General features: G+C 45.0%; 1 protein-coding gene across 5 annotated transcripts in view; it reads right to left on the bottom strand.

Moving 5' to 3' along the window:
* Positions 1-15082, bottom strand: part of SYN3 (synapsin III) — a 566138-nt gene that overhangs the window by 1145 nt on the left and 549911 nt on the right. For 4 of the 5 annotated variants that reach the window (XM_055254454.2, XM_055254458.2, XM_055254453.2 and 1 more), the window contains exons 13-14: positions 13071-13362; positions 5479-8909 (exon numbers count right to left, since the gene is read on the bottom strand). In XM_055254454.2, the coding sequence (XP_055110429.2) occupies positions 8777-8909; positions 13071-13362 (425 nt within the window). In that variant the 3' untranslated portion in view covers positions 5479-8776. Of the gene's footprint in view, positions 1-5478; positions 8910-13070; positions 13363-15082 lie in introns of those variants that run through there. The other variant, XR_010117171.1, reaches the window with a different exon arrangement.

The raw sequence follows: 15082 nt of genomic DNA, 5'->3' as shown, positions 1-15082 counted from the left end.
ATTTGTAATTTAAGTAGATGATACCTTTTCAAAAAGTTTTAATGCATTGAGTGCTAATCAGGTACTTGTTCTTCAAAGATAGCCTCTTATTTGAAGAACATTTTGCTTTTCAGACTTAAATACACAAAATTCAAGATTTATTTTTTCTACAAGAAAAAGGCCAAACACAAATGACTTATACAAACAACTATAGAAACATGCTATAGTGACAAAATCTGATTCACAACATACTACTAGCATCTACAGAAAATAGGAATATTGCCAATGTCTTCCTGCTTTTTTAAAAATTCTGTTTTGCATATAAGGAAATGGCTTGGAATGTTATGTGCTGCAAGAATATTTTGAGTCCTACATACAAGTGAATTTTTTTTGCTACACATGTATATTGAGTTGTTTTTTTTTTCATCACAGTGAAGAAAATTCAGTCAATAATATGATTTTCTTGAGGCCTGTTACTTTTAGTAGCTTAATGTAAAGGATTGGAGTTGTTGACATTTCTTTGTGTGGTATTTTGTAATATCTGAGCTACAGGATAGCCTTTTAAAAATGTGTTCACTAGATGCCATATGGCTTTAATTGGGTCTAACAAGGTCCTCCTGAAGCTTTGTTGGGTCCATATACTAGTTCTCTGATACATTTCTTTGTGGCTTTGCAATGTTATGTTGCACTATGCAGGGGATGTGTGTATGTGTGTAGTGGGCATGGGAGGACATGGTGATGACCAGAAGCACCAAATACTATGAAACAAGTGTTCAGAATGCAGTCTTTTTTGAGTGGCCCTTGAGAACTCCATGGATGGTGCTGGTGTCCTGTGGATACTGGTGCTGCTTTCCATCCTCACCTCAGACTAACTTGCAGACATTATAGATCTCGCTTAGTTTAGGATATCGGCAGTGGCCTAAACCTAAATTTGCAGATCTCTCACAATAGTTTTTTTTATAATTCTTAAGACAATCCTCAAAGCATTTCCTCTTGAAAAGCTGAATTTATGGTTAGAAGCTTGTGAAATCCTACATTCTTGTCGTTAAACTGAGACTGTTGAGCTGTATGTATTGCTGGTGTATAATGAGAGGAAAATCGTAGTTTTGCAGTAGCCTATTTACTGCACAATTTTCTGAGATCACCTGGATGTATTGTCATGGAAGCAAGCAAGAGAGTTTAGAGTGCCACAGCAAAGTATCTTAGTAAGATGTGGTTCGACATCATTGATTTGTCCTACGCCTTTCTGTAGCTCCTTATTCTCCCACCACACTTTTTTTTTTTTTTTTTTTTTTGAGATGGAGTCTTGCTCTGTCGCCAGGCTGGAGTGCAGTGGTGTGATCTCAGCTCACTGCAACCTCTGCCTCCTGGGTTCCAGCAATTCTCCTGCTTCAGCCTCCTGAGTAGCTGGGACTACAGTGTGTGCCACCATGCCCAGCTAATTTTTGTATTTTTAGTAGAGATGAGGTTTCACCATGTTGGCCAGGATGGTCTTGATCTCTTGACCTCGTGATCTGCCCACCTCAGCCTCCCAAAGTGCTGGGATTACAGGCGTGAGCCGCCGCGCATGGCCTCCTCTTTACTTTTATTAACAGGAGCTTTCTCCGCCCCATTCCCCCCATTTATAAATGAAAGATACAGGTTTTACGTGGCTGGGAATCAAATCATGGAAGGTGTCCTTCCAACTTAAGATTTTGAGATTCCTTGTGTAAAAACTGTTGAATTCTGACTCTTGCTTGGGTCTTTCCAATTCCTGGGACCACAGCTTTGCTTATTACCTCTGTAATTCTTTAATGGAGCTGGACATTTCTTCTTTTGCTCACTATACTCGGCCCAGCACTAAGGCTTGCCTTTCTCCTACTCTAGGCAGTAGCTTCCTGATTACAGAGCTTCAGAGAGGAGCTGGGCGGGTCCTGGTGCTCTGCTGTGCCATATGCATGAGCAGTGCTCCTTTGGGTAGTCTTGACTGTAGAAGGTGTGGAGTGAATAAGATTATTGGGAAGTACTGGGTAAGTCACATAGAACAAAGATTTGATTTAAACTGACTAGCTTAAATGTCACTCCTGGCCGGGTGCAGTGGCTCACACCTGTAATCCCAGCACTCTGGGAGGCCGAGATGGGCGGATCACGAGGTCAGGAGATCAAGACCCTCCTGGCTAACATGGTGAAACCCTGTCTTTACTAAAAATAAAAAAAATTAGCTGGGCGTGGTGGCAAGCGCCTGTGGTCCCAGCTACTCGGGAGGCTGAGGCAGGAGAATGGCGTGAACCCGGGAGGTGGAGCTTGTAGTGAGCCAAGGTCGCACCACTGCACTCCAGCCTGGGTGAGAGAGCGAGACTCCATCTCAAAAAAAAAAAAAAGTCCCTCCTGAGATTCCCAATAGGTTACAGCACTTAGTTTCTGCTAATCAATAGCAAAACATAGTATGTTAACTGATGCCAAAGAATGGTGACCTTGCTTCTGCTCTAGACTCAGTGAAAGACCGTGGAGAACAGACACTTAGAATATGAGAGTCTGGAAACAAATATTTTTCCATTACAGTTGGGAAGACCAATCAGTATAAAAATAATGAAGGGGATTTAGGATTTTCAAGGATTAAAACACATGTGTAGCCAGGTGCAGTGGCTCTCAACTGTAATCCCAGCACTTTGGGAGGCCTAGGTGGGAGGATTGCTTGAGGCCAGGGGTTTGAGACCAGCCTGGGCAATATAGCAAGACTGCAGCTCTATAAAATAAAGTAAGTGTATTTTATACACATGTTGTAGAAAGAATGTTTAGTTTTAGATTGATTTCCCTTGCAGGAATGCCTCACCAGTTCCAAAAAATATTTCCCAACCACTTTCTTCTTTTCCTCTTGGTCTGCCAATTCATCTCAATACAAGGTCCAAGTGTCCACAGCTCATCTCTTTCAGCTGCATGTCTAGTCCATGGAAACAGAAGGGAGCCTCTGTGTCTCTTATGCATTGTGTTTGATAAATGGACGACTTTAACTTACTTGTTGCCCAGCCTTCCAATCTGTCTCCTACCAAACCAAAAGTGCTGCCTTCTATTAGAGTCCAGATATTAGACTGAAACAGTTAATCAGCAGCAACTTAGGAGTCTAGGACAGCTTTTGACAGTATAGTTAGTAACCAGCCAGCTTGCCCTCTAGGATAAAGGAAAAGCAGAGACTCTTTTAAAGTGCGCTAGGCAATGAGCTCTGCCTCCAGGATAATTAAGCCGCCACTTGACTTAACGAGCTTAACCCGTGACTAACCTGCATCCTTTCACCAATTCAAAACATAAAATGAGCCACCAGTGTTTTATGAAGTTGAATAAAGCGTAGGAGATTAGTCTGCCCTCAGGCGCTGGAAGGGGCAGGCCCTGAAAGGACACTGTGTGCTCCTGGGCTGGTTCGAGCTGAGGCTGTGCTGTTTGGAACTCTGCTGTGTTTGCTGTGTGAAGCACAGTCTGTACTTGCTTTCCTTGGTCCCAGACCTTTGCTGCTTAAGCTGTAGAGTTGTCCTGGTCTGCTCACTCCAACCTCCCTGACCGATGCTGACAATGGCATCTCCCCTACAGCTCACAGCCCTGCAGTCACTTCACCTTCTTGTGGGCCCTAAGGAGCGGTCTCATGTTCTCATTCTGCCTCCTCCCATTCCTCTTCAGATTCAGTTTGGAAGAGGTCTTTTTGAGGTTGAAAATCTGCCATTGATTTTCTTCCTCTTCTTTTCTCTATCTCATTTTACTGGGTTTCGGTTGGTTTGATTCTGTTCCTGGGCAAGTGACTTCCATATATTGATACTCTTAGAAAAACATCCTTTTACTTCAATCTTAATATTTTTGTTTGGATTTTATTTCATAGTTTTCTAGGAGGGCTGAGCTAAAACGTGTCCTGAACACCTGCTGGGTGCCAAGCAATGTGCTCTGAGCTTCACTCTCTTGACCCGTGCACAAGATACCTGCACTAGCTTGCCAGGTGAGAACTTCCAGAAGGCAGTTGATGTTCAGTTTTATGGGGTTTGCTGCTGTGTTTGTTACCATGTGAGTGAAGACCTATCATCCCCTTAAATTTTGGAAAGATAGAACTGAGTGTTAGTTCTATCTTGAATGTATCTGAATATTAGTTAATTCAGCAGGGACTGAATGTTAGGCTAGAGAATGTAGTAATGAAGAGAATCTAGGGAACTGATGGAAGAGAAAGGATATTCCACTGTTTCTGGAAAGCTGATTTTACATTTAACCAAAGTACAGTACTATTTTATCGAGCTGACGGGAGGAAGATCTGGAAGAACTTTTCTGTGGCTGGTAGAGCTGTCTGCTAAGGCTGCGTTTTTAAATCCCTGTTCATTGTGCACAAATCAAATAGGTCTTTGTTGTGTTTCAGCTTCCCCGAGTCAGCTTGGAGGGAAAATGCTAGCCTCTCTCTGGCTCAAAGTTGTGAAACAAAGCAAAAAAAACAACAAACATAACATTTTAGAGTCTATATAGTGTGACTCCCCTCTCCCTCCTTTTTGCCCTTTCCCATTTCAAAATGTCACAGTTATTAAAGGTTACATTTTTGGAAGGAACACCTGCTAGCCTATGTGACAAAACAGACCATTTTAGGGTCGCCATGAGACCTATGTGTCCTTGGTTCCTATGTTCATACACAGACCAATGGGGAAAGTATTATTATTATTATTATTATTTTATTATTTTGAGACAGAGTCTCGCTCTGTTGCCCAGGCTGGAGTGCAGTCGTGCGATCTCGGCTCACTGCAAGCTCTGCCTCCCGGGTTCATGCCATTCTCCTGCCTCAGCCTCCCTAGTAGCTGGGACTACAGGCACCCACCATCACACCCGGCTAATTTTTTATATTTTTAGTAGAGATGGGATTTCACCGTGTTAGCCAGGATGGTCTCGATCTCCTGACCTCGTGATCCGCCCGCCTCGGCCTCCCAAAGTGCTGGGATTACTGATGTGAGCCACTGCGCCTGGCCCCGGTGGGGAAATTATTTAAATGTGTTGGCTATAAACTAGTGTTACATCATGGATCTGGATATATCTGTGTATGGTTATAAAAATCAGATGCCTGGCCTGATTTGGAGTTTGGAAGGAGCTTCTGCTACTGTTGTACACAGATACTGGAGTATCTGGGAGATACCCTTTGAATGCTGAGGTGTGTCTGAGGCCAAAGGACAGAATATAGGAATATGGGAGAATTTAGGCTATGTGGTCATTGTTCATGGGGCCACCAGTTTCACTCACTAAAGGAGTGGGTGCTTCGCTGCGTTGGAGACTATAGCGCACCCATAGCAGTACTGTTTCTCATGCAGTGGCTTTCCCACACCGCCCAGCTCAGGGTTGCTGGTCTCACGTCAAAGTGCATTCACAGTGGGGAGACTGACAAAGATGCAGGTTCTGGGTCCTGTGACCAGAAATTCGGACTCCTTTAGTCCGACATGAAGCTTCATCTGCCTTTGTAACTAGCTCTGCCCATGGCCGTGGCCCACACGTTGAGAAACTTTGTCCAGCCTATTACCATTCGGTTGTGTGTTTTGAACTGCCTTTTATTACTAAGTGAAAATTGGGTGAGATTGTTGAAGAGGGACGATTGCCACAGGGGTTTCCTGTGTTCTTAATCTCCTGAAACTTGAGGACCTTGTGGTTACACCCTGCCCTACAAGTTTTCTCTTACCTGTTTATTCAAGATGTCGCACAGCATTATTTATTAATATTTGAAAGGTCTACCCCTGTGTAAGGAGGGTGGATATATATTTTTTTAAGAGGAAGAAACCAAACTTCAACTCCTATAGCTCTGTGTGCTTGAATCTTGTAATAGGCTGCTCTTATAAGCAGTGCCCCAGGTCCTTCTAATGGGGGAACCTCACCTGCCCTCGTCAGGAAAGAAGGGGGAAGGGCCCAGGAACCTTCCAGTCTGAGAGGCTGGTATTCTGGTTCTCTCATTGTGTGACTTATACTAGTGATCCCTATCTTCTTGGGGAAGTGGGGAAGCCATTCTCCTCTTGAAGCCGGTTTTCAGAGAACTATGAACTGATAGCGAGGTGACAGGATTTTAGGATGCGCATTTGTCAATTCCCAGTTATTATCCAGGCGTGCGTGCGTGTGTGTGTGTGTGTGTGTGTGTGTGTGTGTGTTTAAGTAATGGGACTCCTAGAATCACTGGCTAATCAACAAACCTTACGTTAATCAATATTTATACTCTCTTCTGTTAGATTTCTTTTAACAGAATAGCTTTAAAAGGTACCTGCATCTGATATTTTGAATTTCACCTCCTGTCTCTTTTCCTTATGCCCCACTTGGCTTTCTTCCGAAATTCCCAGGGAGTGGTGAGAGAATTGAGTGAGCAGCAGCAGGAGGATGAAGCAAAGTTCTACTGGATTATAAATGGTCTGATCTATTCCTTGCCATCACCTGACCTCCCTCAAGCATGACTGTGGGATACTGACCCCAGGACCCCCACCTCCACCCACCTTGCGGGTCTAGAAGAATGTGTTGAGAGCGATGCCTGCAAAGCAGCAGCTTCATGTGTCTGACTGCCCACTGCATCATCTCAGCTGCCTCTGGTTAGGATTCTGCCAGCTCCTGGCCAGACTAGTTCTGTTGCATTGCACAGGCTGAGCAAAAAGAAGGGAGATGTGTTACTGGGCAGAGTGAGCTCCAGACATGCCAGACATGCAGGGACTGTCCTATAACATGGAACTCAGCCGAGCATGGAGCTAGATTAAGGGTGGTGGGCTTTTTAGGCACTAGAAAGAGTACCAGGCCTTCACCTCTTCACCTCTCACCTCACACAGTGGCTATTTTATTTGCTGCTGATCCTAGCCAGTGTTAGTCAGGCCTGAGCCTACCAGTCTCCAGCTGCCAAATTATGGCTCCCAGTGGTCACTGGCAATTGGACCTATCTATCTGATCTTTCTTATGCCAGGTCTGCTACTTATTACTGAATCCCAGACCAAGAGTCTTGAACAGGAGGAGAGAGAGAGGACTTCTGAATTATCCTGGGGTCTCTTGCTCTTAAATCCAGACCTGATCATGAGTGAGGGAAGAGGGCAATGTGAAGAGGACCACCCTAAAGGCCAAGTGGCTTTCTGGCACCAGGTGCACAGCTAGCACTTTCGATACTGAGCCAGTCTCCAGCCAATAGCCTGTCAAAAGCCAGCTTGAAGGCAGGCTTTTCTGAGGTTGAGAGTTCTAACTGACCCAATGCCCACAGAAGGAGAGGGTCTCTGGCCCTGACGTCACCACTCCAGTTTGGTTTTGGAGGACCAAAAAGGAGATGTTTGCTTTTATGCTTCTGGGAACCTGGATGGAGTTCGGCTAATTACCAAACACTCTACATTGCTTGGGCATAACTAGAAGCTGCTCCAGGCCAGAGCCACTTCCATTTTTACCTCCCTCTCTCTCTTCCCTGTGGACAGAAAAGGGAAGACATATCTCAGGTTGCGAAGTGGGAGGCAAGGGGCTAACAAGGCTATGTTCTAATATCTTGGGCTCTCTTTGGGACCAGGAGGCTGCTTCTGGCACCTACAGTGTTTCTAGCACCAGGTGCTTGGTGATTTGGATCACCCCTGAACCCTATCTAAGCATGAGAGGCAGACTGGTATAGGGGAAAGAGCACTGGGAAGGGAGTTAGACTACTTTTTCCAGCTCTGCAACTAACTTGCTGAGTCAAATCAGTTTGGATTTAACAAAGCTGATTTCTTTCCTGCAGGAATTCCGAAAGCCTTTGACATACATTATATACAATGCATCTCCAAAAAAGAAATACAAACAGTGGTTCCTAAACATAGTTGACCATGGGGCCCTTTTGAAATTGAGTAACCTACCAATAAATACCTTGCTGTACAGAGTTTGTGAAATGCCAAACTAGAAGTGACTATCATTGCACTTCGGATCCTATGTCATTGATCTGTTGATTCTCTCTGGTTCCCAACAGATCCATAAAAAGGAAATGGCATTCCTGGTGGGAAGCCAGAGAGACCAAACAGTGGTGTAACAGAATAGGTACAGGAGCCCGAAACTGACCCTTTCCTTGGGAAGTGCAGGGTCTCTTTCTCCTTTGTAAACTAGTCTTTATTCCTACAATAACCTGTGATCTGCCCTTGGCTGTCCAAATAAGAATAATGCTCTCAGTATGAGTGGCATTACAAGGGTCCCCCTGTTTCTATTGTGTTCTGAAAAACCCCACTTGTCATACAGGGTCTGGTTTCTTTCTTGGCCTCAGGACCCCACTAAGTCGAGTGTGATGAGGGCCTTTGCCTGCCTGGTCTAAGGGCAGGTCTTGAGTGTGGATGGAACTAGCCTGGGCAGGTGGTGAGTTCCCCTGGCTGGGATTTTCTCTTTTTGTTTGCAAAACACTGTTAAAAGATTATTGCCTCCTGTATTGCTGAGGTCTGACTACAGTGTCTGCGTTTGATGGAGGTGGGGCAAGGCCTAGAGGGGGCCTTTGCCCAAAAGTGAGCCAAATACTAGTAAGAATGTGAAAACTAGCCACTTGCAGACATCTCACTTGGTTATCTGGCAGGGAAGCAGGCATGTGGGTAGGCAGAGGGTGTGATGCCCGTCGCTCAGGCCTGTTTTGAGGAACTTGGAGGCTCTCAGAGGCCCACCTCTCAGCCAGACAATGCTGGAATGTCACGGTAAAGGAAAATGGAAAAAATATAGATAATTGGTTCCTGGGTCAAAGGCATTTAGAAAGTATGTTCTCAGGCCCTCCATTCTGTTCCCATCAGGAACCAAGGCTGAGAAGGAAGATGAGGCAGGAGGGGGACGAGTGTAGCAGAGCACTCTTCCCCTCCCAGCCTGGATGGCGTTAGTCAGAGAACAGGCTGGCAAAAGACTTCCTCAGGTTGCGGATGGTTTCGGCCTTGGCCTCGTCTTCACTTGGGGTCCCACGCTGGGAGGTGTCGGATGTGCTGAGGCTGTTGGTCAGGGACTGAGATTTGCTGAAACAGAAAGGCAAGGGGGTTGAGGAAGACAAGGCGAAGACTATCAAAGAAATGGGTCTTGGGGGCTTGCCTGTAAGCCAGATGGGCTACCCCAATCATCATAAGGTTATGAAGACAGAAACCAGGCATTCCAATGCTTACGTGATGTTAGGTACATTACACACATAATTTGCAAGGTGGTTATTTTCCTTATTTCTTAGGTCCAGAAATGGGGGTTCACAGAGTCAAGGAACTTGCTCGGGTCCTCACAGCAAGTAATGGGGGAGCACCCAGAGGCCACATTCTTTCCATTATACCAGACTGTTGAGGCAGCAGGCATTGCTGGAGAGTAGCTTGGCTGCTCTCCTGCCTGTGGGTACAAACCCACTTTGTAAACTGCAATGTGCTGTATCAACATCAGGTTACAGTTATTTCCAGCACTCGTTTGGGTATCAGGAGGCCTGTATTCTAGAACCTTCTTTGCTCTTTGATGTCTTACCTTCTCAGGGCTTCCTTTTCCTCATCTGTAGAGCGAAGGGTTCGTCCTGCTGACCCTCAGGCCTCTTCCAGCTCTGACATTCTGGACTTCAATTCCCATCTCTTCTTCAATGTCTTTATGGCCAATTCTGTCCCCCACCCGCTTTTGGAATTCTTTTAGTGCCAACTTTTTGAATGGCAGGTGCCATTCTGAGCGCTTCCCAAATGCCAGCCTGTAGCAACTGCTTGCTGAGCACTTCCCCCGTGCTAGGGGACAGGGGTGTAAGACGAATATGATTCAGGCCCTGCCTCGGGAGGCAACAGACATAGGGAGAGATTATGTAAATGTGTCTAAAGTTCAAGAGCTCTGCATGTGATGCTGTCGTCACATTAAAAACTGGGGACTTCAGGCCGGGCGTGGTGGCTCACGCCTGTAATCCTAGCACTTTGGGAGGCTGAGGCAGGCGGATCACGAGGTCAGGAGATCGAGACCATCCTGGCTAACACAGTGAAACCCCATCTCTACTAAAAATACAAAAAATTAGCCGGGTGAGGTGGCAGGCGCCTGTAGTCCCAGCTACGCGGGAGGCTGAGGCAGGAGAATGGTGTGAGCCCGGGAGATGGAGCTTGCAGTGAGCCGAGATGGCGCCACTGCACTCCAGCCTGGGCGACAGCGAGACTCCGTCTCAAAAAACAAAACAAAAACAAAACAAACAAACAAACAAATTGGCGACTTTAACACAGGGACTGTCTTTTACTCCTTGCTTATTACCCCTGAGAGTCTTATTTAGAACAAGGCACAGAGTAGGTAAATTCGGTAAATACCTGCTGACTTGAATTGAACCAAGTTCTTTAAAGCAGTAAGTCAGGAAATTTGTGTGTTTTTAGCTAGAACACTGTAAGGTCAGTGACCAAACCTGGTTTAAAGCCCAGAGCCCTTGTCTGTCCTGTGATTAGTTGGCTGATTTCCTTATGTGGTGACAGGCTGTATGCAGATAAGCCTCTATAGTGCCAACAGCATTCTAAGCACCAACTGTGCATAAACTCGTTGCAATCCTTATAATAACCCTGTGCGGTTATTGTCCCCATTCCGCATGTGAGGAAATTGAAGCACAGCGAGGTTAGGCAACTTATCAGAGGTCGTGTAGTTTTTAAGTGGTGGAGCTAGGATTTGAACCCAGGCAGTCTGACTCTAGAGTCTGTGCTGTCAACTGCTATTCCATATTGCCAGGAGGGCCATTTGCTAGTGTCTGTCAAACTAAAAATACATTTATCCTTTGATCCAACAATATCATGTCAGGTTATTTTCTCTAGAGTGAGTCTTGCAACTATGAAAGTATATGTTCAGATTTATTAATTGCAGCATTATTTGTAAGATCAAACCAAGTTTCTATTTGTGGTGGATTAGTTAGATAAATTATAGTACAACGGTACAGCGGAATACTATACAGCCATAAAAAATAAAATTCCAAGGAACTGGGTGCTCCAGGATTTTTTTTTTCCTTTGAGACAGAGTCTTGCTCTGTCACCCAGGCTGGAGTGCAGTGGCACGATCTCAGCTCACTGCAAGCTCCGCCTCCTGGGTTCACGCCATTCTCCTGCCTCAGCCTCCCCAGTAGCTGGGACTACAGGCACACGCCGCCACACCTGGCTAATTTTTTGTATTTTTAGGAGAGATGGGGTTTCACCGCGTTAGCCAGGATGGTCTCAATCTCCTGACCTTGTGATCCTCCCCCACTCCACCTCTCAAAGTGTTGGGATTACAGGCGTGAGCCACCGCACCCAGCTCAGGATTTATTGTTAAACATGAAAAGCAGTGAGCAGAATGGTGTGGATAGTGAATACTCCTGTGTGTGTAAGAAAATGAGGGCGAGGATCTGAACATTTTTATTATTTATTTATGCAAATATTTTTTATTTGCATAAGGAAGCACTTAAAGGACACATAGGAACTAACAAAAGTAATTTCTGGGGATGGGGGCAGCAAAGCATTGGATGAGAATGGGGCGGGAACGAGGCTTTTCAACATACATCTTTGATATCTTTATTTATTTATTTATTTATTTTTTGAGATGGAGTCTCACTTTGTTGCCCAGGCTGGAGCACGATCTCAGCTCACTGCAACCTCCACCTCCCGGGTTCAAGCAGTTCTCCTGCCTCAGCTTCCTGAGTAGCTGGGACTACAGGCATGCGTGGTGCCCAGCTAATTTTTGTATTTTTAGTAGAGATGGGGTTTCACCATGTTGGCCAGGCTGGTCTCAAACCCCTGACCTCCGGTGATCCACCCACCTTGGCCTCCCAAAGTGTTGGGATTACAGGTGTGAGTCACCACACCTGGCCTGATATCTTTTAGATCTTTGAACCATGTGAATATATTACCTATTCAAAAAAATAATTGTTAGCATGATCCCTGGACTGGATGTCCTGGGTTTAATCCCAGCTCTTCTAGTTATTAACTGGAAACTTTGGCAAGTTATTTAATCTTTCTTTGTTTACTTGTCTGTACAATGGGGATAAGAAATAGTTATTAACTCCTAAGCTTGTGAGAACTTAAAAAAAACCCAAGTAAGTAAAGTGTTTGGCACATGGTAAGTGGACAATAGCTGTTAGCTGTGAACTGTGATGATCAACATTTGGCCTTGAAGGAAGGTAGAGCTTTCCAAAGATCAGTTACTTGGGACCTTTCTTTAGGACAAACCAAAAGATGGGCCTGAGAGGAAACGGGATGTATACGTGTATTGTGATGGATGGCTTACAAAAATGACTGCAATGATTCCTCTTGTCCCTGTAGTCTGCCCTTTTGAGATGTGACTTCATGGCTCCTCCCACCAAAAATTTATTTCTTACCTCTTGAATGTGGGTTTGGCCCTGTGACTTGCTTTGACTAAAAGCATGTGATAAAATAACACTTCATAACTCCCAAGGCTGGGCCTCATGAGGCCTTGCAGCTTGTACTTTCTCTCTTTTTAAAAGCAGTTCTACCACATGAGAAAGCTCAGCTTAGCCTTGGGGAGGATGAGACCCCATGGAGAGAAAGAGACCCAGCTGACAGCTAGCACCAACAACCAGATGTGTGTGTGAGGCCTTCCTGGACCATCCAGCCTCAGTGAAGCTGCCAGATGACTGCAGTCATTATGAATGATCCCAGGAAAGCAGGGTTGCCAGATTTAGCAAATAAAAATGTGCAGATAAATGTGCATTTCAGATAAAAAGCTAAGACTTTTTTTTAGTGTAAGTATATTCCATGCAGTGTTTGGGGCATACTTATACTCACAATCATCTGTTTTTTATCTGAAATGTAAATCTAACTGGGTATCCTGTGTTTTATTCTCTAACTCTATAGGAGACACCAGCAGAAGAACCTCCCAGCTGAGCTAAACTCAGAACAAACAGCTGAACCAAAAAATTATGAACAAAGAAAGTGATTGTTTTCTTCAGCCACTAAGTTTTGGGGTGGTTTGTTATGCAGCAAAAAATAACTGATATGTGTATACATGGAGGGTCACGGTGGTTTCTAATCTATACTCACCTTGTTGGGCCTCCCCAGCAAATTCCATCCTCTAGTCCTGTTTTTACTTATTTGAAGTCTAGGCAAGGCCTTGCTGCATCTTCCTTTGTCTCCAAGTCCCTAACCCTGAATCAGCCAAGCTCTGCCTACACCCCAGCTCTATCCTATACCTTTTCCAATTCCCAAAGCACTTACTTGAGATGCGGATGGGGTGGTGCTGGCTTCTTGGACTCTTCACCCTGCTGGGAGATGCTACGGCCCTGCACAGGGGGCCGGGGCTGTGAGGTGAGGGTGGCACCTGGCTTGGAGGCCTGGTTTGGGGAGCTTCCACTGGATGCCCGGGATAGCTGCGGAGAGCCTGGTGACCTTTGCTGCTGCGGAGATCCGGACTGGGGGCTCAGGGGCTGCTGGCCTTGTGGGGAGAGCCTCTGTTGGGAGGGGCTTCCAGATCTCTGGGGCTGAGGAGACTGAGCTTGGCGAGGGCCTCCTAAAGGGCCAGAAAAAAAAAGGTTCAGTTCAATTTTTTTCTTAGGATAGATATGGCTGTACACAAATAATGTTGCTTCAAGGATGTTCATTACAGTGTTTCTTATAACGGTGAAAAATTGAAAACCGTATAAATACCTAACCATAAGGAAGTAATTAGGAACATTAAGATACATCTGTATAATGGAATATGCTGTGTTCATCACATAGGATGTGGCTGAGTAACATTAAATGACATAGGATACTGTTGATAACATATGCTAAATATTATACTGCTGAACAAAATAGCTTAGAATACAGTACATATGGTTTTATTTTGGCACATATGTAAAAACATATATAAAAAAGCAAGATGGGAAGATTGTACACTAAAACCAGTGTGCCTCAGACTTTAATGTGCATATGAATCACTGGGGATCTGGTCAAAATAAAGATTCTGATAGAGCGAGTCTCAGGCTGCGTTACGGACTGAATTGTGTTCACCCTGTCCCAATTCATATGTTGAAACCTTAACCCTAACCTTCAATGCAATTCTATTTGGAGATAGGACCTTTAAAGAGGTAATTAAAGTTAAATGAGGTGATAGGGTGGGGCCCTAATCTGACAGGCCTGGTGTCCTTATAAGAGAAGAAAGAAATATCAGGAGTGTCATGTACCCGGGGACAGAGGAAAGGACACATGAGATACACAAAGAAGGCTGCCATCTGCAGGCCAAGGAGAGAAGCTGTACCAGAAACCAACCCTGCAAGCACCTTGATCTTGTACCTGCAGCCTCCAGAACTGTGAAAAAATGTCTGTTGTTTAAGGCCCCCCAGTCTATGGCATTTTGTTATTAAGGCAGCCTGAGAAAACTAATATAGGCGGGGTCTGTGATTCTGCATTTCTAACGGGTTCCCAGCTTATCCTACGTTGAGTAATGAGACACTATATAATCATTGCAAAAGTGGTGAGATTATGAAGGATTTTAATTCTCTCTCTTTTTTCTCACGGTTATTTTCCACAGTGAAGATGTATTTCTTTGGAAACAATGACAAGAATTAACTCTTTCTGAGTTGCTCTCTAAACTTTTCGAAGAACTTTCAAAAGCAACATATCATTTGACCTAGAGAGGTCAGTAGGGAAGATACCATTCTTCTCACCACATAGAGGTGGAGACTGAGTCTTATTAAGGTTTCCCAGTTGGAAGAGGAGCCATAGAAAGCTCAAAGAGAATCTTGGTTTCTCCCTCTCACCGTACAGGGCACACAGGCTTTCACAAGGAAGCCAACAGGCATCTAAGCTTGGGGATGCTGTAGCCACCCAGAAATGACTTTGAGTAGAACTCCAAGGCCCCCAACAATCAAGGTGCACTCTCCTCATCCTCAAATTCTGGGTGTCAGGGCTGTTGATGGTGAATTGCATTTTGCCAAAGCCGACTGGCTGCCCTCTGTCTCTTCTCCCTATGACATGCTGCTGCTGGGAGAGTGGGGTTATTCTTGCCATGTTTTTTTTGAGAGCACTGTAGGCACATTAGGAGACTGAAAACTAAAAGGTGCTGGAACCCATCTCTGTGACTCTATAACAATGGGGCTTCTACTGAGCATCTATTATGTCACCAGCTTTGGACTGGGCAGCCTCACAACAGCTCTGTGGGTTAGGCATTATTTTCATCCCCTACCCCCAGCCATGGGAGTGCTGTCCCTGGAACTCTAGAGAGAGCCACGTGTATAATTACACATTTT

The sequence above is a fragment of the Symphalangus syndactylus genome, chromosome 18 (assembly GCF_028878055.3).
Source record: "Symphalangus syndactylus isolate Jambi chromosome 18, NHGRI_mSymSyn1-v2.1_pri, whole genome shotgun sequence".
Lineage (NCBI taxonomy): Eukaryota > Metazoa > Chordata > Mammalia > Primates > Hylobatidae > Symphalangus > Symphalangus syndactylus.
The sequence above is the reverse complement of the archived record's forward strand: the minus strand, read 5'-3'. Positions and strand labels throughout refer to the sequence as shown.